The sequence below is a fragment of the Hypanus sabinus genome, chromosome 4 (assembly GCF_030144855.1).
Source record: "Hypanus sabinus isolate sHypSab1 chromosome 4, sHypSab1.hap1, whole genome shotgun sequence".
Lineage (NCBI taxonomy): Eukaryota > Metazoa > Chordata > Chondrichthyes > Myliobatiformes > Dasyatidae > Hypanus > Hypanus sabinus.
In genome coordinates this window covers 179,909,069-179,936,457 of record NC_082709.1, presented here as the reverse complement: position 1 = coordinate 179,936,457, position 27,389 = coordinate 179,909,069, and the positions used below count along the sequence as shown (strand labels likewise).

The following is a 27,389-nucleotide window of genomic DNA, read 5'->3' as shown; positions in this document are numbered from 1 at the left end:
AGCAATGCTGGTGATGATAGATCTTTAACATCTATCTGAGTCAGTGAAATGTATCAGGTTAAAGTTTCTTAGCTGCCACATCTGTGCACTGGACTGCCAGTGCAGTGAGGGACCTCAGAGTGGGCATTGTTCATTCTAACCTATCAGTCAAGATGTGGTTGGCCTCAAGGATGGAATTGGAACTGATTTACTGTTGTCACATGTACCGAGACACAGTGAAGGCTTGCCTTGTGTGCTGTTCATACAGATCAGATCATCACACAGTGCATTGTGGCAGAACAAGGTAAGACACCAAAAATGCAGAGTGAAGTGTAACAGCTACTGAGAAAGCGCAATGCAGGCAAAGAATAAGGTGCAAGATTGTAGCAAGGTAGACTGTGGATGGAAATGCAAATTGTCCCGGTCATTGATTGGTGATCAGGAAGCTCATTGAGTCACGTGTAATCGGCCATGATTATGGCAAGAGCACATGCAGAAATTACAATCATCTCTGATGCAGCTAGACAAGGAAAGATTGAAAGATAAGGAGCAGGAATGAAGCACAGAGGAATAACACACACAAGGTAAACAGCGGAAGAAGAAGAATCTGATAGGAAAGGAGAGTGGACCATGGGAGAAAGGGAAGGAGAAGAGACACCAAGTGCAGGCGATAGCCTCCCTCTCCTGTTGGATTTATCAGCTTCTATCAGCTTCTCACTTTATCCTCCTCCCTATCCTCCTATTTTCTCTCTCACCTGGCTTCACCTATCACCGGCTAGCTTGTAGTCCTTCCCCCTCCCCAGTTCTTATCTGACTTCTTCCCCCTTCCTTTCCAGTCTTGATGAAGGTTCTTGGCCCGAAACGTTGACTCTTCACTCCTCTCCATAGATGCTGCCTGACCTGCCGTGCTCCTCCAGCACTTTGTGTGTTTTTCTCTGGATATCCCACAGGTAACTTGTAGAATCTCTTGTGCACGGGAGAGGTTAAAAGATGTAAAATTAAAACCTCAAGCAGTGTGTTTAGTGCATGTTCCTACCTGCAGGACTGCAAGCCTATGTTTCCAATGGCTTATTTTCAGAGTGTTTCAGCATTGAGTTTCACATTGTGATCACCAATTACATTATTAGCAAGGTGACTGTGCCATGAGATGTCAGCAGTAACTGACTGCAGCAAGCTCCATCCGTATATATAGTAATTTCTTGGCACTACCCACAGATTTGTGGGCAGCTCATACTGGGTCACAAATCTGTGTCAATTTGTACCAAGAAGCTTACAGTGTCCATGGCACCAATTGCTGTGTCCTGTTGTAACTTCCTGAGCAAACACTAATGTGACTGGGTTCTATTTCCTTTTCTGTTTGCTCTCTTTTAGCACTACTTATTTAAGTTAATGTATATTTTTTATTGTAATGTATAGTCTTTAAATTATGTAATGCAATCCACTGCTGCAAAACAATAAATTTCTTGACATACAGTACTGTGCAGAAGTTTTAGGCACATATATATAGCCAGGGGGCCGGAGACTTCTGCACAGTACTGTATTGACAATGTGGAGCAGAGAGTGAGTTTGTAAATCTGGCGGGAGCAAACAAAATTGGGAATGACAAGGGCGGATTGCTGTAGGACAAGTGGCAGAGGAGGAGTGCCAGGGCAGGGGTTGGCACGGGTGCAGACACACCCAGCCCTGAGACACCAGGCGAGGTCAAGATTCCAAACAATTGCTTTATTGATCATTACAGAATGTCTCTCTGGTGCTTCCCGCTCCATCCCTGCTCCCTTCACCTTTTCCCAACCATGGTTCCCCTCTCCTTGTCCCCTTCCCACTCTCAGGCAGCACCTGGGGAGTCAGAAGCACTTAATATACCAGGCGTAACAGGAGTCCTGGGTCCTGGGTGGGATTTAATTGACGTGCTTTGTGATTTGGAGCCTCCATTTCACGCTATGGCGTGTTTCTCAATTCTGGTCACTCTTCCTTTGTTGCTGTTTTTGTGCAATTTTCATCGGGATGGACTGAAGTTAACCAATGACACAGATCTAGACTGCACTAGACCGAGGTGGATATGCCTGGTCTGGTCCAATGAGTTGTGATTTGATGTTTTATATTCTGGTTTTCACTCATTTTTTTGCCATTTGTGTGATTTGTTTGTTTTTTGCAAGTTTGGGTGTTCTTTGAAAGGGTTCCATGATGTTCTTGGAGCTTCGTGGCTGTCTGTGGGAAGAGGAATTTCAGGGTCGTACACTTTGATGTACATACTTTGATAATAAACGTACTTTGGATCTTCGATTTTGATTTGGAATAAGAGCTCAATACTTTTAATTAACCAAAGCCAAAGCTAGGAGTAGTCAGAATCCTACAACAGAAACATCCCCAGCAGGGTATCGAGTTCACGTTGAACATCACACACCCATTTTTACACCGATCCAACCCTAACTTATTTCAGAGTGGCACACACAAAATGGTGGGGGAACTAAGCAGGTCGGGCATCATCCACAGAGGGAAATAAACTGATGATGTTTTGAGCCAAGACCCTTCATCAGGACTGGAAAGGAGGGAGGAGGAAGCCAGAATAAGAAGGTGGGGGAGGGGAAGGAGTACAAGCTGGCAGGTGGTAGGTGAAGCCAGGTGTGTGGAGGGTACATGGGTGGGGGTGGTGTGATGAAATAAGAGGCTGGGAGGTGATAGGTGGAACAGATAAAGGTCTGAAGAAGAAGGAATCTGATAGGAGAGGAGAGTGCACCATGGAGAAAGGGAAGCGGGCAACAGACGGAGGTGATGGGCAGGTGAGGAGAAGAGAAGGGGTAAAGAAGAAGCCAGAATGGGAAACAAAAGGAGAGGAGGGGCATTGGGGAGAAATTATTGGAAGCTGGAAAGATCAATATTCATGCCATCAGGTTGAAGGCAACGGGTGGAATATAAGGTGTTTTCTCCTTCAACCTAACAGTGTCCTCATCATGGCAGTAGAGGAGGCATGGACTGATATGTCGAATTAGGAATGGGGACTGGAATTAAAATGGAAGGCCTCTGGGAAATCTTCCCTGTTGTGGATGAAGCACCGTCTGTAGAATCTCTTGTGTTTATAATTTGCTAACTTAATTTATTCTCCCAGCATTTCAATCAACTCCCACTCTGTCCATCACTGATGTATGAAGAGCAAAGTACTGTGGTCAATTAATTTAGTGGCCAAGCACCACCGGTCCGTCCGCCAAAACTAGAACCCCCGCTGGCTGAACATTTTAATTCTGGTTCCCATTCCCATTCCAACATGTCGGAGTCTTGTGCCACGAGGAGGCTGTGGATCCTCACCCTACCCCACCTCACCCCACCTTTTTATCCTTCCTTTTCAGTCCTGAAGAGGGTCTCAGCCCGAAATGGCGATTGTTTATTCTTTTCCACAGATGCTGCCTGACCTGCTGCGTTCCTCCAGCACTTTGCATGTGTTGCAAACAACTTACTAATCCACACAAGTCTCGAGTGTGAGGGGGTACACATGTGGTTTGAAGCAGAACATCCAAAGCCCACCCAGGCAATTCTTTTTTTTTAAGTTCACCCAGGCAATTCTTGAGGTCAGGATTGACACTGGGACTCTGGCGCTGTGAGGCAGTGGACTATCCACTGCACCACTGACCTACCCTATGATACCAACTTCGGTGGGACCAGGGTTTACCAGAAGGACTGCAGTGATTCAATGAGGGAGAGAGGGAGAAGGGGAGGGGGAGAGGGGGAGAGAGGGAGACGGGAGAGGGAGAGGGGGAGAGAGGGAGAGGGAGAGAGGAGAGGGCGAGAGGGAGAGGGGAGAGAGGGAGAGGGGGAGGGGGGAGGGGAGAGGTAAGGGGAGGGGAGAGGAGGGGAAAAGGGAGGGTTAGAGGGAGAGGGAGAAGGAGACTGAGGCAGAAATATGAGTTTTGGCTCATTCTGTGGATATGTTGGTTTTCAATTGGCAGGTTACACTGTATGAACATGTCTGATACATCTACCAGTGATAATATTATACTCAATTATAGCAGCTGACACTCATTATTATTCAGTATTAAGCATGGCATTGCATGGCAAATCGCAAAGCTTAACAGATGGTCTGTAACTGGAACAAAGCCATTAATTGGTAGCCTAATGATACAGAAATTATGATGATAATAAGAATGTTTTTGAGATATTAGGGTACAGGTGATGAATATATTCACAGCACCAACACCTGGGAAAAACGTTGGTGAGCGAAGTATGCGTTGTCTCCTAACTAAAAATAATAAACCTGCAGTAGAGGGAGCACAATGTAGGTTAGAGAGTTATACGAGTCATTGAGCACAACAGCATAACAACAGGCCTTTTGGGCTACTTACTGCTTGCTGAACTATCAATCTGCCTATTCCCATTGACCTGCACCCAGACCATAGCCTTCCATACCTCTCCCATCCATTTACCTACCCGAATTTTTCTTAATGTTAAAATCGAACCTGCATCCACCACTTCTGCTGGCAACCCGTTCAACACTCTTACCCACCCCCCCCAAGTGAAGAAGTTCCGCCTCATGTTCCCCTTAAACATCACACTGTTCACCCTTAACTCATGACCTCTCCTTCTAGTCTCACTGGAACTACAGGTTCACCACATCTGGTCCAGCAATGGCAGTTCTGCCACAGGAGGAAGGCTTTATGTTTGACAGATGGAGGGTCGTAGAGCCCCAGGGTAAGAGAGCACGGAAATAGGGTCTCTGGCCCATTGTATCCATGCACCTTTTTGGCATCTACACGAGTTCCATTTGCACACATTAGGATCATATCCTTTTATCTCTTGTCCACCTCAGAGTCTGAATAAATATCTCCTAATGTAGTAGGCCATGGGTTAAGGGTGAAAGGTGAGAAATTTAAGGGGAACATGAGGGGAACTTTCTTCACTCGGAGGATGGTGAGAGTGTGGAATAAGCTGCCATTGTAACTAGTGGATGCAATTTTGATTCCAATGTTTAGGAGAAGTTCGGATAGGTACATGGATGGTAGGAGTATGGTGGGCTATGGTCCACGTTCATGAAAAATGCGTTTAATTCTAGAACAAAGGAGATGTTTGCTATGGTCCCTTCTGACAGTCCCCCACCTTGTTATTTAATTCAGGAATTGGGCCTCAATCCCTTCGTTTAGTTTCTAATCATTCCCAGGTTCCACTAACCACACACACCTGCTTTCCATCAGAAAATGCAGGATAAAGACCCTGTGATCACAACAAGGAGCTGCCAGTTTGTTGGTGGACTCTTGTGAGAGTAACCTTGTTTCATGGTTCTTAGGACTGGCTGTTCTAAGTCTAGCATTGCTCCTAGATTCTCTCCCAATCCAGGACTCCAGGTAAGGGCTCTCCTGGATACTGATTCCACACTCACTATGTCAATAAACGCCTCTTGACTCTGCCTCTGTGCTCATGTTCTGCTCTTGGGTTTGTCCACTGCCACGCTCATGTAACAATGTCCTCTTTTTTCAAAGAAAGGGGCTTCCTTTCCTCCACTATCAATGCTGCCCTCAACCACATCTCTTCCATTTCATGCAAGTCTGCTCTTACCCCATCATCCCGCCACGCTGCCAGGGATAGGGTTCCTCTTGTTCTCACCTACCACCCCACCAGCCTCCGCTTCTAGCACATAGTTCTCTGAAACTTCCACCATCTCCAGTGGGATCCCACCACCAAGCACATCTTTCCCTCCTTGCCCACCCACTCCACTTTCTGCTTTCTGTAGGGACTGCTTCCTACGTGACTCCCTTGTCCATTCATCCTCCCCTCCTGGCACTTATCCTTGTGAGTGCAACAAGTGTTACACTTGCTCCTACACCTCCTCTCTCACTACCATTCAGGGCCCCAAACAGTCCTTCCAAGTGAGGGGACACTTCACCTTTGAGTCTGTTGAGGTCACATACATATTCTCCCTGTGACTGCATGGGTTTTCTATCATGTGGTGAGGTAATTCACTTCTTTTCACATATTGCCTGTGATTAACTGTTTAAACAAACAAGAATGCTTTATCACACAATATATTTACAATATTATTGAAATATTAAATATATAACATGGATCAGTAATGGTTAGTAAGTTCTGGGTGTGACATGTTGGTACTGGAAGTGTGGTTACACATGTGGCCTGCCACTGGCACATATTTGGACTATGCTGGACATTAACACAAATAACACATTTCATTTGGTGTTTTGAGGTTCATGTGACCTGTATCACAAAAGAGATAGAATTGACAAGAATGAAATGCAAGCTCATTAAAACACAAATACATTCCTCTGGCTAGTCAGAGACATGAGAGAGTTTGCAAAGAGTTAGGATGTTATAAGTTGGCATAAGATTGTGGGCTGAGGGGCCTGTGCTGTTCTATTCTATGTTATATGTTGGAAATGTTGAGGAACGCATGTGAAATGTCAGAGGAACTCAGCAGGTCAGGCAGCATCTGTGGAAGGAAGAGAACAATCGATGTTTCAGGCCAAGACCCTTCGGTGGGACTGGAAAGGAAGGGGAAAGAAGCCTGAATAAAAGGTAGGGGATCAGGAGAGGCACGAGCTGATCGGGGATAGATGAGACAAGGTGAGACTTGTGTGGGAGAGGTGTCTTGAAAGGGAGTGATGGCAGAAGCTGAAGGTGATAAATGGACTGAAGAAAGGAAATTTTTGGGGGAGGCAGACAGTAGACCATGGGAAGGAGGTGGAGAGCTTAGAGGGAAGTGATAGGCAGGTCATAAGGGTTGGGGAGGGGACTATAAGATAGACAGAATTACACCATTTGGCCCATTGAGCCTATTCTGCCATTTCATCATGGCTGATCCAATTTTTCTCTCAGCCCCAAACTCCTGCCTTCTCCCCGTATGCCTTCATGCCCTGACCAATCAAAAATCTATCAAACTCTGCCTTACATATACATAAAACTTGACCTCTGCAGCTGCCTGTGGCAAAGAATTCACCAGATTCACCACTCTCTGGCTAAGGAAATTCCTCCTCATCTCTGTTCTAAAAGGACACCCCTGTATTCTGAGTCTGTGTCTCTGGTCTCAAACTCTCCCATCATAGGAAACATCCTCTCCACATCCACTCTACCAAGGACTTTCACCATTCAATATGTTTCAATGAGGTCACCTCTCATTTGTCTGAGCTGCAGAAAAGGGAGAGAAGGCCACCAGAATGGGAGAAAACAAAAGTATTTGTTCAAGTGGACCAAAGGATTCCCTGCTCTTGCGTACTGTACCTCCATTAATAAAAAATATCCATGGTCAGTTTGAGCAGTTGAACCACTCATCTCCTTGGCTTCACATCTACTCCTAGGCGGGAGGTACAGAAACCTGAAGTCACACACCTCCAGGTTCAGGAGTAGCTACTTACATACAACCACCACAATCTTGAACTAGCCTACACAGCCCTTACCCTACCTCAGCAATGGATCATATAACTCACAGTTTTAACATACAGCTCCTTTACTCGTCTCAGCAGTGGCTCAGATGGTAGTATAAAGTGAAAACATTTTGTGCATTTGCCCCACTTCTCAGAAGCACATAATCCAGGCACCCACTTCCAGCAACGTTATAAAATCACAGACAAATGGACCTTTTGTCAGGCCAAGGTCACTCACCAATTTTTTTACTAAGCTCACCCTGACCCATTTTGTACCCCATTCTCACCACCTCCCTTCAGATCCATTTGGGCAGTGTTAGATAGTGTTTGATGGTGGATTTTGCCACAAGATAGCAGCATTCATCATTAAGGACCCCCACCATCCAGGCTGCCCTCCCTTCTTGCTGCAGCCATTGGGAAGGAGGTCCAGGAGCCTCAGATCCCACACAACCAGGTTGAGGAAGAGTTATTACCCTCCAACCATCAGACTTCTGAACTTGCGTGGATAACTTCAGTCACCTCAACACTGAACTGATTCCACAACCTATGGACATATTCATAGACTCTACAGCTCATGTTCTCAATATTATTTATTTATTTGTTTTTTGCATGCTTCGTCTTTTGCTTGTCATTGTGGAGGCAAAGTCATTGGGCACATCTAAAGTGGAGGTTAACCAGTTCTAGATTAGTAAGGGTGTCAAAGGTTACGTGAAGAAGACAGGAGGATGGGGTTGAGGGGGATAATAAATCAGTCAATAATAGAACGGGGAGCAGACTCGATGGGCCAAATGGCCTAATACTGCTCCTGCTTCTTGTAAGTAATTCGGAAGTCAAATGTATGTGAGCTTTTATTACGGGGGAAGGAGAGCCCAGAACCTGTGGTAGACTCAAGATTTCCTCTTTAGGAGGGACATGAACCTTTGCGATTCTTTACCTTGGAGCACTTGACTTCTTGCTCACAGTGTGTAATGTAGAAAAAAAAACTCAAAGTAAATTTTATTATCAAAGTACCTATATGTCACCTTATGGAACCCTGAGATTCATTTTATTTTGGGCATTCTCAATTTATCCATAATAAAATAACAACCTTAATAGTCAATGAAAAACCGCACCAAAGTGAGTGTTCAATCAGAATGCAAAAGACAACAAACTGTGCAAATGCAAAAAGAAAGAAATAATAACAATAAATAAATAAAACAATAAATTTTAAGATCATGTGATGAAGTGTCCTTGGAACTAAGTCCATAGGTTGTGGGAGCATTTCAATGACGGGGCAAGTGAAGTTGAGTGAAGTTATCTATCCCCTTTGGTTCAGGAGGCTGATGGTTGAGGGGTAATAACTGTTCCTGAACCTGGTGACATAAGTCCTGAGGCTCCTGTACCTTCTTCCTGACGACAGCAGCGAAAAGAGATATTATTATCAATATTTAGAATAACAAGTTGGTCTTATTGTTTAAAGAAACATAGAAAACCTACAGCACGATACAGGCTGTAGGCCCACAAAGTTGGCCCACAAAGTTGTGCCGACCATGTCCCTACCTTAGAAATTACTAGGCTTACCTATAGCCCTCTGTTTTTCTAAGCACCATGTACCTATCCAAAAGCCTCTTAAAAAACCCTATCATATCCGCCTCCACCACTGTTGCCGGCAGCCCATTCCACGCACTCACCACTCTTTGAGTAAAAAAACTTAACCCTGACATCACCTCTGTACCTACTCCCCAGCACCTTCAACCTGTGTCCTCTTGTGGCAACCATTTCAGCCCTGGGAAAAAGCCTCTGACTATCCACACTGATCAATGCCTCTCATCATCTTACACACCTCTGTCAGGTCACCTCTCATCCTCCGTCGCTCCAAAGAGAAAAGGCTGAGTTCACTCAACCTATTCTCATAAGGCATGCTCCCCAATCCAGGCAACATCCTTGTAAATCTCCTCTTTTCTATGGCTTCCACATCCTTCCTGTAGTGAGGCAACCAGAACTGAGCACAATACTCCAAGTGGGGTCTGACCAGGGTCCTATATAGCTTTAACATTACCTCTGGGCTCCTAAATTCAATTCCACGATTGACGAAGGTCAATACACTGTACGCCTTCTTAACCACAGAGTCAATCTGCGCAGCTGCTTTGAGCGTTCTTTAGACTCGGACCCCGAGATCCCTCTGATCCTCCACACTGCCAAGAGTCTTACCATTAATACTATATTCTGCCATTATATTTGACCTACCAAAATGAACCACCTCACACTTATCTGGGTTGAACTCTATCTGCCACTTCTCAACCCAGTTTTGCATCCTATCAATGCCCCGCTGAAAACTCTGACAGCCCTCCACACAATCCACAAGACCTCCAACCTTTGTGTCATCAGCAAACTTACTAACCCATCCCTCCACTTCCTCATCCAGGTCATTTATAAAAATCACAAAGAGTAGTGGCCTGGAACAGATCCCCGAGGCACTCCACTGGTGACCAACCTCCATGCAGAATATGACCTGTCTACAACCACTCTTTGCCTTCTGTGGGCAAACCAGTTCTGGATCCATGAGGCAATGTCCCCTTGAGTTTGAGAAATGTTGTTATTTCTGTCCTGGGAAGAAAGATTCAGAATGTCTGCCTTATCCATATCACTCATAATTTCATAAACTTCCATCAGCTTCCAACACTCTAGAGAAAACAATTCAGTTTATCTGCCCTCTCCTTACGCCCTCTAATTCAGCCAGCAACCTCCTCTGCGCTACCCGCTATGCAATGATGCGAAACATCAGTGCTGATCTTTTCGTTCTGAGTTGGCTTGAGGGATGGTATGACCTACTCCATGTACTTATGAATTGGCCCCTGGAGCTCTGCACATGGCTACAGTGTATGTCCAGAGGTTATAGAAGACACTGTTATAAAATGCAAATCCTTTATTGCCTGGATGGCTCCAGAAGAAAAAAAAGGAGCAGGCTTTAAAAGGAAGATTAGACTACTGAGGGAACAAGTCTTGCATTAATGAGAGCTGTAACCCAGTGTGATCGGAGTGTGGTATATATGTGCTGCTTGGAATGCATCAAGCTTTTAGATTGCATCAGCTGTATTATGCACTCACCCAGCTAAATGTATTCATGGACAAAACAAATCAGTATTCTTCCTGGGCAAGCTAATGTGAACTGAAAACCACGTCCCTCAGCAGGATCATGTATTTGTGTCAGTTTTGAAAAAGCTGAAAAGCACCAGAAAAAAAATACAGAAAAAGATTTGTTTGAAGGCTCTGGGCCTGTACTTGCTGAAGTTTAGAAGAATGGGGTGGGGGGGGGGGGGTCTCATTGAAACTTGTAAAATATTGAAAGGCCTAGATAGAGTGGTTGTGGAGAGGATGTCTTCTATAGTGGGAGAGCCTACTACCAGAGGGGTCATCCTCAGAATAGAAGGACATCTCTTTAGAAATTAGATGAGGATAAATTTCTTTAGCCAGAGGGTGGTGAATCTGTGGAATTCATTGCCACAGTCAGTGGTGGAGGCAAAGTATTGGCTATATTGAAAGCAGCGGTTGATAGGTCTTGATTAGTAAGGACATCAAAAGTTATGGAGAGAAGGCCAGAGCATAGGGTTCAGCGGGAAAATAAATCAGCCATGATAGAAGAGTGGAGCAGATTTGATGGGCCAAATGGCCTAATTCTGCTCCCATTTCTTATAGTCTTATACCATGGGCCAAGGGATTGGAATTTGCTGGTGAAACATTCTATACAGAGCTTTGTCTTCTCAAATCTTTGCAAAACAGCAGAGTTTGAAAACTAATTTAAAATGCTTTATTTAGTGTTGTTTCATCATCTTCATGCCTAGTTTCTCTTTGGAAAATTATGATTTAGTATTTAGAAAGTAAAGGCTAATATAATGGAAAGTATTGCTTCGGGTTCTGTTTACTGAAAGTTCACCCAATTAGACTGGGAACTACATTCACAAGCAACAATCGGCTGGTGGAAGTCAGTGCTTTGAGCAGAATCTGTGGGGTGGGGCAGTGGTGGTGAGGAATTGTCAATGTTTCAGGTCAAGACCCTGCATCAGGACTGAAAAAATAAAAAGAAGAGCTTATCTCCTCATACCTTCTCTTACCTTCAGCACAATGTGGATAACCAGAAGGTTTCTCCCGGGGCTAACACGAGGAGGTACAGTTTTCAGGTGCTTGGAAGTAGGTACAAGGGGGAATGTCAGTGGTCAGTTTTTCACACAGAGTGGTGGGTGTGTGGAATGCACTACCAGAGATAGTGGTAGAGGTGGACACAATAGGGTCTTTTAAGAGACTCTTAGATAGGTACATGGTACATGAAAATAGAGAACTATGCGGTAGGGAGTTTCTAAGGCAGTTTCTAGCGTAGGCTACATGGTTGGCACAACGTTGTGGGCTGAAGGGCCTGTAACGTGCTGTAGATTTCTATGTCTCTATGTAACACACACAAGATGTTGGAGGAATTCAGCAAACCAGGCAGCATCTGTAGAGAGGAATAATCAGTCAATGTTTCAGGCTGAGACCCTTCTTCAGGAAGTTGATCAGCCTTGACCTTGTTGACTGGTGGAGAACACTCCCCACCTTCTGCTTCTGAGTTATGTCAGGGCAGCAGTGCAAGGGTTTGGAATTAGAGGGGTGGGGAGATCTTGGGGGACTGTCAACTGTAGGAGGTTATGGAGATGGAGATGTGGCAGCAGGAAGGAAATGAGAATTCCAAGCGAACATTGGAAGACCAGGAATCACTAAGGTATGCAATTCTTTAAGGACTTATTGGAGATGAGTCTTGCTATCCAGAGCATATATGGACATGCAGATAATGGTTGGAATGGGAATCAGAATGTTTGTTGTTTTGCAGCAGCAGTACAGTGCAATACATGAAACACACTATAAGTGACAATAAATAAACAGCGCACAAGATATTCTTCATGGGTTCATAGACCTTTTAGAAAGTAAATGACCCTGTAAGAGGGTGAGGGCCTCCTACCAAAGGTGTTGGAGCGACAATTTACACAGTCCCTTTCCATCTGATATAAACCAATGACGTCAGGCGACTTACTGGCAATGGTGTTGGGCTTTGGTGGCATGGTAAACTCATAGAAGGTTGGCTCGGAAGATCCCAACTTGTTGACGGCTGTGATCTGGACCTGGTACTGCACGTCCCATTGGAGCTGTTCCAGGGTGATGGAGTCCTGGCCTCCCGGTGTTACCTTCTGCACCCATTCTTCCTCCTTGTCTTTCTGTGGGCAGGTGAAACACAGCTGTAAGCAAGGAGCTCTGTCAGATGCTCAGTTTCAATGGAGCGTGCTGCTGGAGTATTCTTGTGTGTATGTGCACACATTTCTTGCACATGCACATACGCTCATGCACACGCACAAGTGTTCACACACACAAACATATTCACAGATGTACAAATACACTCACGGACTTACAGTCCACACATGCACACACTTGTAGATCGATGTCCACTCACAAACACACACACACACACGCACTGTGCAGAGTTCAAAGTTCAAAGTAAATTTATTATCAAAGTATGTATATGTCACCCGATACAACCCTGAGATTTGTTTTCTTGTGAAGTCCAAGAAGCACCATAGAATCAATGAAAGTTCATGCCCAACAAGATGGACAAACAACCAACGTGAAAAAGGCAACAAACTGCAAATATGAGAGAGAAAAACATAATAATTAATTAAGCAATAAATATTGAGTACATGAAATTTAGGGTCCTTGGAAGTGAGTTTATATGTTGTGGGGACAACTCAGTGATGGGGCAAATGAAACTGAGTGGTTATCCCCTCTGGTTCAACGGCCCAAGGGTGAGGGGCAATAACTGTTCCTGAACCTGATGGTGTGATTCCTGAGGCTCCTGTACCTTCTTCATGATGGCAGCAGTGAGAAGAGAGCATGGCCTGGGTGGCTGGGTCCTTGATGATAGATGCTGCTTTCTTGCAACAGCGCTTTGTGCTCAATGGTGGGGAGGGCTTTACCCATGATGGACAGGTTGGTACCCATTACTTTTTTAGGATTTTCCATTCAAGGGTATTGGTCTTTCTATACCAGGTATAACCTCTGTACCTCCCTCTGCAATTGGATCCTCAACTTCTCAAACGAAAGACCACAATCTATGTGGATTGGTGATAACATCACTTCCTTGCTGACAACCAACACTGGTGCACCTCAGGGATGTGTCTGCTCTACTGTCACTATACCCATGACTGTGTGGCTAGGCATAGCTCAAATACCATCTGTAAATTTGCTGATGATACAACCATTGTTGGTAGAATCTCAGGTGGTGATGAGAGGGCATACAGGAACAAGATATGCCAACTAGTGGAATGGTGTCACAGCAACAATCTGGCACTCAACATCTCAACATCAGTATGATGAAAGTGCTGATTGTGCATTTCTGGAAGGGTAAGACAATGGGACAGAGGGATCAGAAGTGGAAGGAGTGAGCAGTTTCAAGTTCCTGGGTGTCAAGATCTCTGAGGATCTAACCTGGTCCCAACATAGCAATGTAGTTATAAAGAAGGCAAGACAGCAACTATACTTCATTAGAAGTTTGAAGAGATTTGGTATGCCAATAAATACACTCAAAAACTTCTATGGATGTACCATATAGAGCATTCTGACAGGTTTCATCACTGTCTGGTATGGGGGAACTACTGTACAGGACCGAAAGAAGCTGCAGGGTGTTGTAAATGTAGCTGACTCCATCTTGGGTACTAGCCTGCAAAGTACCCAGGACATCTTCAAGGAGCGGTGTCTCAGAAAGGCAGCCTCCATTATTAAGGATCTCCAGCACCCAGGGCATGTCCTTTTCTCATTGTTACCATCAAGGAGGAGGCACAGAAGCCTGAAGGCACACATTCAGCGATTCAGGAACAGTTTCTTCCCCTCTGGTATATGATACGTAAATGGACATTGAACCTGTGAACACAACCTCACTTTTTAAATATATATTACTTGTTTTTGCATGGTTTTTAATCTATTCAGCATACATACTGTAATTGATTTACTTTATTATTATTATATATTAAGTATTGCATTGAAGTGCTGCTGCTAAGTTAAGAAATTTCATGACACATGCCGGAGATGATAAACCTGATTCTGAGGTCATGATGCAACCAGTCAATAAATTCTCCATCACTCATCTACAGACGGTTGTCAAAATTTTACATGACATTCTAAGTCTTCAGAACTTCCAAGGAAGTAGAAGAGCTGTTGTTCTTTCCTTATAATTGCCCTATGTGCTGGTCCAGCACAAAAACTCTGAAAAGATAGCATTGAGGAATTTAAAGCTGCTGACCCTCTCCTCGTCTGATCCCCGATGAGCACTGACTCATGAACCTCCAGTTTCCTCCTCCTGAAGTCAATAGTCAGTTCCTTGGTCTTGCTGACATTGCGTGAGAGATTGTTGTGGCACCACTCAGCCAGAATTTTAATCTCCCTCCTACATACTGATTCATCACCACCTCTGATTCGGTCAACAACAGTGGTGCTGTCAGTATACTTAAATATGGCATTGGAACTACATTAGCCTCACAATCATCAGTCTAAAATGAATAGAGCAGTGGCTAAGCGAGCAGCCTTATGGTGCTCCTGTGCTGATGTTGATTATGGAGGGGATGTTGATGCCAATCCAAACTGACTGGGGTCAGCAAGTGAGGAAATTGAGGATCCAATTACACAAGGAGGTATTGAGGCTAAGTTCTTGAAACTTATTAATTTTGAGGGAATGGTAGTATTGAATGCTGAGCTCTAGTTGATTAAGAACATCCTGATATGCATCTTTGCTGTTCAGACTTCCCAGGATTGAGTGAAGAGTCAATGAAATGGCATCTTCCGTGGATGTGTTGTGCTGGTAGTCAAATTGGAGTGGATCCAAGTCGCCTCTCAGCCAGGAGTTGATAATGTTTCATCACCAGCCTCTCAAAGCACTTCACCATAGTGGATGCAAGTGTTATTGGGAGATAGTCATTGAGGAAGTTTACCACATTCTTCTTAGGCACTGGTTATAATTGGAAGCTGGTTAAATCAGCTGGTTAAATCAGATCGTCAAAGCATGAGGTTAAAGATATCGGTGAACACGCCAGCCAGTTGGCCAGCACTGGTCTTTAGTACTCGGCCAAGTACCTCATCTGGTCCAGGTGCTTTTCGTGGATTCACCCTGCTGATGGATGCTCTCATGTCATTCTCAGAGATTGATATCACAGTGTCATTGGGGGGTTGTGGGAGCTTGTCAAAGTTCCTCCATGTTTTAATGTTGAAAACGAGCATAGAAGGCATGGAGCTTATCACTCAAGCAAGTTTATTGCCATTTAACTATATACATGCATACTGACAAATGAGACTACGCTTCTCATAACACAGGAAATTAAGAATAAAATCTACAAATGATATATGCAGAAATAAGCAAAGCAAAGTGCATAAATTAGGGCACAGAACAGATTAACCAGTGACATTTTGAATGTGATGCGGCAGGCAGTTCAGAAGCCTAATGCCCCGAGAGAAGAAACTGTTTCCCATTTTGACCATTCTGTGTTTATGCATCAGTGTCTCCTGGCTGATGGTAGAAGGTCAAAAAGGACGCTAGACGGATGGGTGGGATCTTTCTAGCCAGGGAAGAAAGGCTTTGTCTCTTGGTTTCTCTTTGTAAGAGGTAATAGCATTCAAGCCCTGCCACAGCTGTTGAACATCCCCCAGTAGTTCAAGTTTGGTCCGGGATTGCCACTTCACATGTGCAGTCGGTTGCCAGAGATTGTACCTGGACCTCTTGTCTTGAACTTGATCACCACACCTGAATACCACTGGCCCTCAGCAGACTGCGGATCTTCTGGTTCATCCAGGGCTTCTGGTTGGGGAAGACTCTGAATGATTTTGTGGGGACACACTCATTCACGACTGTTTTCATAAAGTCCCTGACAATCATGGCGTACTTATTCAGATCCTTTGAGTTTTTGGCCCTGTCCCCCAATGCGAAGCATTGCCATAACTGCTTCTTTGCCTCCCGTGATCTTCTGGAACAATGCTGCTTAGCCTCGGCCTGAACGCAGGCAGGAGAAGGACAGTCGAGTGATCAGATTTCCCAAAATGCGGTCGAGCCATTCCTAATCATAGTATAGCAGTGGTCTAGTTTGTTGGGGCCTCTGGTGCCACAGGTTATATAATGATGATAATTAAGCAGAGACTTCTTCAAACAGTCCGACTGTGACTTGAATTGCCTTCGGATGGCCATTTTCCTGTTTGGTGATGACAGCATTCAATATCTGCTTATATATAAAATCTATGTGTGTATATTCAGATACATATATACACATATAGATACAAACACATTCAGACAGACATATACACATACCAGGCAAACATTTACTCATACACACAGATAGGCACTAAGTTACACTCAGTCAGAGGCATAGACATATATCCGTAGTATGAGTGAGTGTGCCATTATTCTGTTAATTTTGCCTGTTTAATTGCGGAGACTCATTCTACACTACACCACCCAGTGTGTGATGGATTGAGTAATGATTTAGTTGTTTTAAAGGACCATAGAAGGTTTGCCACACTGGAGGAGACCATTCAGTCCACTGTGATTCACGGAGGAAGAGGATTGGAGAACATAGTTTTAAGGTGAGAAGGGTGAGGTATAGCAGGAATTCTCTCACCCATTGGGTTGTCAATATGTGGAATCAGCTGCCAGAAGAAGTGGCTGAGGCAGGTATATTGATAGCATTTAAAAGGTATTTGGACAGGTTCAGGCCCAGAGCAAACAAACCCTCCTCATATGTTAACCCTTTCATTTAAGCAATCGTTTCTGTAAGCATTGTCTGGACCCTCGCCAGTGGAGCATAGAACATAGAAATCGCCAGAACATTACAGGCCCTTCGGCCCACAATGTTGTGCTGACCCTGTAACCTACTCTAGAAACTGCCTAGAATTTCCTTACCATATAGTCTTCTATTTTTCTAAGTTCCACGTACATATTTAAGAGCCTCTTAAAATACCCTGTTGTATCCACCTCCACCACCATCTCTGACAGTGCATTCCACACACCCACCACTCTCTGTCTGGAAAACCTTACCCCTGACATCCCCTCTGATCCTCCTTCCAAGCACCTTAAAACTATGCCCCCTCGTGTTGGATACAAATAAATACAGCACAATGGAATCAAAGAATAAGTACACAAACAGACAAACAGCTAAAGTCTAAAAGAAGACAAACTGTGCAAATACAGAAAAAAGCAAATAATCATAAGAAATAAGTTATGTAATACTGAGTAGGTGAGTTTTAGCGTCTTTGAAAGTGAGTCTGTAGGTTGTGGAATCAGTTCAGTGTTGAGGTGAGCAAAGTTACACATGCTGGTTAAGGAGCCTGGTGGTTGAAGGGTAATAACTGTTACTCAGCCTGCTGGGGTGGGACCTATGACTCCTGTATCTCCTGCCCAATGGTAGCGAGAAGAGAGCGTGGTCTTGATGGTGGGGGTTCTTGATGATGGATTCTGGTGTAGGTTCCTGGAACGCGCTCCAAAGGAGAAGGTAGAGGCAGAAACGATAGCAATATTTATAGGACATGTGGACAGATCGGGAATGGTGGGATGCAAACTACCTGCAGATAGTTTGCTTCAGTTATAGTACTGTGCAGTGAGTCTGAGGCACATTGGGTGCTAAGACATTTGCACAGTACTGTATTTGTCCAAGTGGAGTGGAGAGAAAGTTTGTAACTCTGGTGGGAGCAAAGGATGTTGGAGCACTGTGGGAGGGATGTGGGACAGGTGGCAGAGGAGTGCTAAGGGTGGGGGTGGGATTGGTGTAGGTACACCCTCCCCACCTGCCCTGAGACACCTCCCCACCTGCAAGGTCATTTGATTCCATACAACTTATTTATTGATCATTACAGAATGTCTCTCTGGTGCTTCCCACTCCCCCCTCTCCCTTCCCCTTTCCCAACCAAGATTCCCCTTTCCCTGCACCCTTCCCACTCTCAATACACAAATACAGACCCATATCAGAATCAGGTTTATCATTACTCATATATGTCATGAAATTTGTTTTCTTTTGTGGCAGCAGTACGGTGCAATACATAAAGTTACTACAGTACCGTGCAAAAGTCTAAGGCACATATGTATAGCTAGGGTGCCGAAGACTTTGCACAGTAGTGTAGATCAGCACAGACATTGTGAACTGAAGGGCCCAGTTCCTGTGTTGTTCCCTGCTCTGTGTTCTAAACAATGAAGCCTTGGCTTGGCTCTGTAAACATACTTAGAGCAGCATGGTAGAGTAGTGGTTAGCACAGCTGTTTACAGTACAGATGACCTGGGTGCAATTCCTGCCTCTGCCTGTAAGGAGCTTGTACACTCTCCCAGTAACTGTGTGGGTTTCCTCCGGATGCTCCAGTTTTCTCCCACAGTGCAAAGACGTATCAGTTGGTAGGTTAGTTGGTTATCTTAAGTTGTCCCGTGATTAGGCTATGGGGATTGCCGGGCGGCACGGCACTGATAGCAGGAAGGGCCTGCTCCTTGCTGTGCCGGGTCCGGAGGAACCGAGTTAGAAAGTAAGCTAGAATAGCTTATGACTTTGTTGTTCAGAATGTAGAGGGCTGACAGCAGATTTGATAGAGGTGTACAAAATTATGAGGGGTGCAGATAGGGTAAATGCAAGCTGGCTTTTCCCACCGATGGTTGGGTCAGACTGCAACCAAAGGTCATGGGTTAAGAATGAAAGGTGAATCATTTAAGGGGAACATGAGGGGAAACGTCTTCACTGGGAGGGTCATGAGAGAGTGGAATGAGCTGCCAGTGTAAGTGGTGCATGAAAACTCGATTTCAAAATTTAAAAAGAAGTTTGGATAGGTACGTGGATAACAGGGGTATGGAGGGCGTTGGACAGGGTGTAGATCAATGGGAGTAGGCAGTTAAATAGTTTTGGCATGGACTAAATGGGCTGAAGGGTCTATTTCTGTGCTGTACTTCTCTATGACTCTAGATGAGCTAGCAGGAAAACACCAGTACTACATGCGTACTTAGTAATACCATGACTGAGTTCTAGTTAGTGGAGGCATATGGTATCGGAAGCAGATGGATTACTGGATAAATGAAACACGTAGAAGAGTGAAACACAGCCAACAGACTGTCAATGCCAACGGATTGTCTCTGTGCCATGAATTCCAATTAATTCCATGTAAATATCTTATTTTCTGGGTAACACCTTAATGCAATAATCTTATCATCAAGAAAGAATTGCAAACAATGCCATCAGTGTTTCATTTAAGATGTGACTAAATTGTGTAATTAACCTTGTATATTTTGATTCATTAATGGCTGTACAGATGTCCCTCATCTCATTACCCCCACAGCTACAAGAGCAAGAACAATCTTCCCATTGTTTCTTCAAAGTGGTGCTGGAGGACTCACTGTACACAGGAAGTTAATTTGCATGGATTTGGGATTTTGGGATTAAGTTCTTTTCAGAAGCAAAGCGATTATTGATGGTGCTGAGTGTGCCAATCATCTGGTGGTGGGCAGGACTATCGCAAACTGTCTTTTGTAGAGCAGGGTTAATGTCTTGAGCAATGCATAAAACTCTGGAGGAACTCAGTATTTCAGGGGAATGGACAATCAATGGTTCAGGCGGAGACGCTTGGGAATGAGCCTGACTCGGTTCCAATCGACGCCAATTGCTAGCAAGACAGGTACCATCTCTCAAGGGAAATGGTCAATCAATGGGTTGGCTTGAGACCCTTCAAGACAGAAGTTCCACTCCTCACAGAGAGCTGGAGGAACTCAGCAGATCAGGGAAATAGACAATCAATGGTTCAGGTTGAGACACTTAGGAATGAGACTGACTTGGTTTCACACCACACAAACTGCTAGCAAGCCAGGCATCAGGACTGGTCTCGGCCTGAAATATTGACTGTTTATTCTCCCCCCTCCCTCACCCGCTGAGTTCCTCCAGCATTTTGTCTGTGTTGTCTGGATCTCAAGCATCTGCAGAATCTCTTGTGTGTTTGCTTCCACTCCAGTTCAATGGATTCTGAGGTAGCTGAAGAGGTCAACCCTGGAACTGTAGACACTTCCACGGATGAAGCAGGAGATAACAGCAAGAGAAGGAATAAACTCTGCGCTACAAAATACTCCTTCCCCACACTGAGCTGTCAAAATCCAGGAATTCCCAAAAGTCAGTAGGAATATTATGTTTCTTCATGGAAGTTTCAAATACATTCCTGCTTCCTTTCATCCAATTACCTGCTAACTTCCTCCAGTGACAGATCTTGGCAAACTGTGTCAGTGTTGGGTGTGTGAACAATACAGATTACTCAGTGGCCCTTTATTAAGTATGCCTGTTCGTTTATGCAAATAGCTAATCAGCAATCATGTGGTAGCAACTTAATGCAGACATAGTCAAGAGGTTCAGTTGTTGTTCAGACCAAATATCAGAATGGGGAAGAAATGTGATCTAAGTGACTTGGACCATGGAATGATTGTTGGTGCCAGACTGGGTGGCTTGAGTATCTCAGAAACTGCTGATCTCCTGGGACTTCCACACACAACAGGATATATGGCCCAGTACGTCATGGGTAAAACCCTCCCCACCAATGAGCACATTTACACGGTGTGTTGTCACAGGAAAGCAGCATCCATCATCAGGGAACCCCACCATCCAGGACGTGCTCTCTTCTCACTGCTGCCATCAGGAAGTAAGTACAGCAGCCTCAGGACTCTCACCAACAGGTTCAGGAACAGTTGTTACCCCTTAACCATCAGGTTCTTGAACCAGAGGGGATAACTTCACTCAACTTCACTTGTCTCATCATTGAAATGTACCACAACCAATGGACTCACTTTCAGGAACTTTTCATCTCATGTTCTTGATATTTATTGTTTAATTATGTATTATTAATTATTTTTGTTTTTGCACAGTTTGTTGTCTTTTGCACACTGGTCCTCTGCCCTGTTGGTGCAAATTTTCATTGATTCTGTTATGATTATAGGATTTATTGAATATGTCTGCAAGAAAATGAATCTCGGGGTTGTATATGTACTTTGATAATAAATTTGCTTTGACTTTAGAACTTTGAACTCTAGCGTTTACAGAGAATGGTGTGTGAAACCAAAAACCTCCAGCGCCTGGTACACACTGCTGGGGAAGTGGTGGAAATTAATATGATATTGGTGTTTTATAGGTAGTTAGATAGGCACAAGAATAGGCAGGGGATGAAGTGATATGAGAAACTGAGGAATAAAGGCAGATTTGCAACATAAGTTGGTATCATTGCCAGTACAGATATTGTGGGCCTAAGGGCCTGTTCATGTGCTATTTTATGCTCTACGAAACCATTGGATTAGGGTGTAGAAATGTTATTTTTCTTGTAGACTAACTTTCCTATGCTTGCTTACAATTTTTATATAATCACCTAGATATATGTAATAGTTCAGTAAATTTTTACTATTTGTGGTAGAGCTGATTTTATATTTTTCTAGAAGATTCTCAGCTTTACAGCAGCAGATGTCACATCACTTGAAACTGGCCATTTAGAAGGTGAATTGTTATCACTCGAATATTGTTATCTCCAGTCTGAGTGTGAGACGCCCACAGCTACTTTATCTTTGCCTTGCTTTTCTTATCCTTTGTCCGGAGTGGCACAGTTGCTGAACTGTTAGCACCATTCTTTACAGCGCCAGGGGTAAGATTGGGGCTTGATTGCTGTAATGAGTTTGTACATTCTCCCTGTAACTGTGTGGGTTTCTTCCGGGTGCTCTGGTTTCCTCCCGTATTCCAAAGATGTGCTGTTAGGGTTAGTGAGTTATGGGCATGCTATGTTGGTTCCAGAAGCGTGACGATACTTGCCGTCTGCCCCCAGCACATACTCAGACTGTCTTGGCCATCGGAGCAAATGATGCGTTTCGCTGTGTGTTTTGATGTTTCAACGTACATGCAACAAATAAAGCTAACCTTCATCTTTTCTTGTAACACTTAGTAAAATTAACCTCTGGATCAACATCACCAGCTCCAACAAAGCCCAGCCCGCTATCATTATGTGTGTGTCATACTCACAGCCCTGTACTTGAGCACATATCTCAGGATGGGAGATCCTCCGTCGTCCTGCTTTGTCACCACCAGCTTGAAGTTCTTGCCGCTGCCTTTGTAACCCTGAACCGCGGGAGGTCCGGGCTCCTCTACGAAGAAGCAAAGAGGCCAGGTCTTTAGTTAGTTAGTTAGCATCAGTACAGATAAGAACTCCAAGTATGTTCGCATTAGACTGAGGATACAGGCAGCTAACAACTTTCTTACAAATGTACAACTTGCAATCAAAAGCACTGAGGGGTACTCTTTTTGTATTGGTATTAGAATTGGTTTATTATGGTCATGTTTATACAGTGAAATGATGCCTTGTATACTGTTCATACAGATCAATTGATTGCACAGTGCACTGATGTACAGTAATACAGCAGACACGGGCCTTTCGGCCCATCTTGTGCAAGCTGACCTAGAATGAGGTAAACTATAATAATGCTGCTTAAAGTGTAAAAGCGCAGCGCAGAGAAACAATAAAGTGCAGGAGGTAGATTGTGAGGTCAAGACTCCATCTTACTGCACTACGGAGCAATTTCATAATCTTATTACAGCAGGATAGAAGTGGTCCCTCAGCCTGGTAGTCGATGATTTCTGGCTCACAAAATTAAAAAAAAATAACATTACAGCAGTACAGGTCTTTCAGCCCATGATGCTTGCTGAACTTTTAACCCACTCTAAGATTAAGTGCCAGGAGGGAGATCGGTGGGAAGGGATGGTCTCAAACCAGGACGGTCTCAAAGCTCTTCGCTTCTTTTTGGATTCCAGACCTAACCAATTCCCCTCTACCACCGCTCTCCTCCATCTAGCGGAATTAGTCCTTACTCTGAATAATTTCTCCTTTGGCTCCTCCCACTTCCTCTAAACCAAGAGTGTAGCCATAGGCACCCACACGCATGGGTCCAGTTATGCCTGCCTTTTTGTTGGCTTTGTGGAACAGTCTATGTTCCAAGTCTATACGGGTATCCGCCCCCCTCTTTTCCTTTGCAACATCGATGACTGCATTGGTGCTGCCTCCTGCACGCGTGCTGAGCTCGTTGACTTCATTAACTTTGCCTCCAACTTTCACCCTGCCCTCAAATTTACCTGGTCTATTTCTGACACCTCCCTCCACTTTCTTGATCTTTCTGTCTCCATCTCTGGAGATGGCTTATCTACTAATATCTACTGTAAGCCTACAGACTCTCTCAGCTACCTAGACTATTCCTTTTCCCACCCTGTCTCTTGCAAAAAGGCTATCCCCTTCTCACAATTCCTCCGTCTCCGCCGCATCTGCTCTCAGGATGAGGCTTTTCATTCCAGAATGAAGGAGATGTCTTCCTTTTTTAAACAAAAGGGCTTCCCTTCTTCCACCATCAACTCTGCTCTCAAACGCATCTCTCCCATTTCCCGCACATCTGCCCTCACCCCATCCGCCCGCCACCCCACTCGGGATAGGGTTCCCCTTGTCCTCACTTACCACCCCACCAGCCTCCAGGTCCAATGTATAATTCTCCATAAGTTCCGTCACCTCCAACGGGATCCCACTACCAAGCACATCTTTCCCTCCGCCCCTCTTTCTGCTTTCCACAGGGATCGCTCCCTACGCGACTCCCTTGTCCACTCGTTCCCCTCCCCCATCCAATCTCCCTCCTGGCATTGATCCTTGTAAGCGGAACAAGTGCTACACCCGCCCTTACACTTCCTCCCTCACCACCATTCAGGGCCCCAGACAGTCCTTCCAGGTGAGGCGACACTTCACCTGTGAGTCGGCTGGTGTGGTATACTGCGTCCAGTGCTCCTGGTGTGGCCTTTTATATATTGGTGAGACCCGATGCAGACTGGGAGACCGTTTCACTGAATACCTACGCTCGGTCTGCCAGAGAAAGCAGGATCTCCCAGTGGCCACACATTTTAATTCCACGTCCCATTCCCATTCTGATATGTCTATCCATGGCCTCCTCTACTGTCAAGATGAAGCCACACTCAGGTTGGAGGAACAACACCTTATATACCGGCTGGGTAGCCTCCAACCTGATGGCATGAACATTGACTTCTCTAACTTCTGTTAATGCCCCCCTCCCCTTCTTACCCCATCCCTGACATATTTAGTTGTTTGTTTTTTTTTCTCTCTCTCTCTGCCCATCACTCTGCCTGTTCTCCATCTCCCTCTGGTGCTCCCCCCTCTCCCCTTCTTTCTCCCTAGGCCTCCCGTCCCATGATCCTTTCCCTTCTCCAGCTCTGTATCACATTTGCCTATCACCTTTCCTGCTCTTAGCTTCATCCCACCCCCTCTGGTCTTCTCCTATCATTTCGCATTTCCCCCTCCCCCCACTACTTTCAAATCTCTTACTATCTTTCCCTTAAGTTAATCCTGACGAAGGGTCTCGGCCCGAAACGTCGACAGCGCTTCTCCTTATAGATGCTGCCTGGCCTGCTGTGTTCCACCAGCATTTTGTGTGTGTTGTATCATTTTCATGGATCCTGTACAGACTATAGAAGAGGAGGAGTTTGCTATCCTGATGCAAATTAGAGTGGATAAATCTCCAGGGCCTGACAAGCTGTTCCCTTGGACCCAGTGGGAGAAAATGCCAGGGCCCTAACCGAGATATTTAAATCATCCTTAGTGACATTGAGATACCAGAAGGTTAAAGGGTAGCCAGTGTTTACTGTGGTTCAAGAAAGGCTGTAAAAATAAGCCAGGAAATTACAGGCTGGTGAGCTGAATATCAGCAGTGCGAAAGTTATTAGAAGATATTCTAAGGGACCAGATATATAAATATTTGGATAGTCAGCAAGGCTTCATGCATGATAGGGCATGTCTAACCAATCATATAGAACTTTTCGAGGAAGTTACCAGGAAAGTTGATGAGGGTAAGGTAGTGGATGTTGTGTACATGGACTTGACAAGGTCCTGCTTAGGAGGTAGGGCAGGTAAGTTCAGTCTCTTGGCATTCAAGATAAGGTAATAAATTCAATTAGGCATTGGTTTTGTGGGAGAAGCCAGAGAGAGGAGTAGAGGCTTACCTCTCTGACTGGAGGCCTGTGACTAGTGGAGCTCTGCAGGGATCAGTGCTGGGTCTGTTGTTGTTTGCCATCTATATCAATGATCTGGATAATAATGTGATTAACTGGATCAGCAAATTTGTGGATGACACCAAGACTGGGGGTGTTGTGGACAGCGAGGAAAGCTATCATGCTTGTAGAGGGATCTAGACCAGTTGGAAAAAAGGGGCTGAAAAATGGCAGATGGAGTTTAGTGCAAGTATGGGGTGTTGCACTTTGTTTGGACCAACCAGGGTATGTCTTACACAGTGAGTGGGAGAACAAAGAGATCTGGGAATACAGGTCCATAATTTATTGAAAGTGGTGTCACAGGTAGATAGGGTCATTGGCACATTTGACTTCAGTGCAGAAGAGGGGAGGTTATATTGAAGTTGACAAGACATTGGTGAGGCCTAATTTGGAGTATTGTGTGCAGTTTTGGTCACCTACCAACAGGAACTATCTAAATAAGGTTGAAAGAGTGTAGAGACGTTTCGGGGTCTGGAGGACCTGGGTTATAAGGAAAGATGAATAGGTTAGGATTTTATTCCTTGGAACGCAGAAGACAGAGGAGGTTTGATCAAGGTATACAAAATTATGATGGTATAGATAGGGTAAATGCAATTAGGGTTTTTCCACTTAGGTTGGGTAGGACTACAAACGGAGGCTATGGGTTAATGATGAAAGGTGAAAGTTTAAGGAGATCATGAGGGAAACCTCTTCACTCAGAGGGTGGTGAGAGTTGCCAGTGCTAGTGGTGCATGTGAACATTTAAGATAGGTAAATGATAGGTCGGGGTATGAAAGGCCATGGTCCCGGTGCAGGTCAATGGGTGTAGGCAGTTTAAATACACAGCACAGACTAGACAGGCTGAATGGCCAGTTTCTGTGCTGTACTTTTTATGATTAGCATACACAACTAGCACAACTGTTCACTCTTAGCACAGTGTAGAGTCTCACAGCCACACGAGTGCACCTAATTGACCATTTCCTGTCCCAATTAATGGGGAAACTGTCCAAAATAAACAAAGGAATCCCTGCTCAATTTCTTTTTGTTCTTTATTAGTTGCCCCAAATAATTGGCAGCCCTGACTAACAGGGCTTATTTGTCACTTATGCATCAAAACAGAAGTTGAAATCCATCGCTTGCATCAAATCATACCAGTGAAAATAGTGCTGAGGCAGCCTGCAAGGGTCTCCACACTTCCAGTGCCAACACAGCACCTTTGATATCAATTTCCCTTACTTTGTCATCTTTAATGGTAATGTTTCCATCAGCCTGTCAACTCTTAAGTTCATCTGTATGTAATTTTGTGAGTGTAAATTTGTGCAGTTATTAAGAATCTCCGTGGAATTCATAGCTTCTAGAATGATTAGTTTTCAAGCTTTGAACTTCCATTGTCATTTTTATGTAAATGAATTAGCTTCAGAAAATGTACTTGGAACAGATGCATTGAGCTTTACAGTGATGAAACCTGTTCTCTGCAGAACATTTCCTTCTACAAGTCAACAACTGTTAGACAACCTCAAAGGCTGGAATGATGCTATCTGAATGTTTTGCCAATATTCTGTGCAATTTCTTGCTCCAAGCCTGGAATCAGCTTGCCAAGTGTATCCAGGCAGTTTACTGTTCATAGCCCTGTTGTTCACATTATTTCACTGTCTCTGCTTGCAGTTTCCTTGATCTGATTCTGATCTCCCAGAGAGTATCTACTGCAGTCTGAGAATCACCTTGTTTCTCTTTCGCGTGGCTAACAGATGTTATCAAATCAGATTCAAGTTTAATTATCATTCAACCATACACAGATACAGCCTCTGGGGCCAAGGTGCAAAACATACAGAGCACATTCAAAATAGTGAGCAAAAAAACATAGCAATGGAAGTAAAAACATGTATACATAGGCCAAGTCCTTGGGCGACATGCCCTGCAAATTGATGGTACAGTGTTAGCAGTGTTCAGATGCACACAA

At 44.5% G+C, this 27,389-nt stretch overlaps 1 protein-coding gene and 1 long non-coding RNA gene across 6 annotated transcripts in view; one reads left to right on the top strand and one right to left on the bottom strand.

The window, feature by feature from the left end:
• LOC132393532 (neural cell adhesion molecule 2-like) overlaps positions 1–27,389 on the bottom strand; it is a 1,581,614-nt gene that overhangs the window by 35,900 nt on the left and 1,518,325 nt on the right. For 4 of the 5 annotated variants that reach the window (XR_009511912.1, XM_059968913.1, XM_059968912.1 and 1 more), the window contains exons 14-15: positions 22,379–22,500; positions 12,379–12,559 (exon numbers count right to left, since the gene is read on the bottom strand). Coding sequence is in view for 4 of the 5 variants with exons in the window: in XM_059968913.1 (XP_059824896.1) it covers positions 12,379–12,559; positions 22,379–22,500 (303 nt within the window). In the remaining variant the exon portion in view is untranslated. Of the gene's footprint in view, positions 1–1,562; positions 2,188–12,378; positions 12,560–22,378; positions 22,501–27,389 lie in introns of those variants that run through there. The other variant, XM_059968915.1, reaches the window with a different exon arrangement.
• Positions 1–27,389, top strand: part of LOC132393534 (uncharacterized) — a 63,631-nt gene that overhangs the window by 10,501 nt on the left and 25,741 nt on the right. The window lies entirely within an intron of this gene.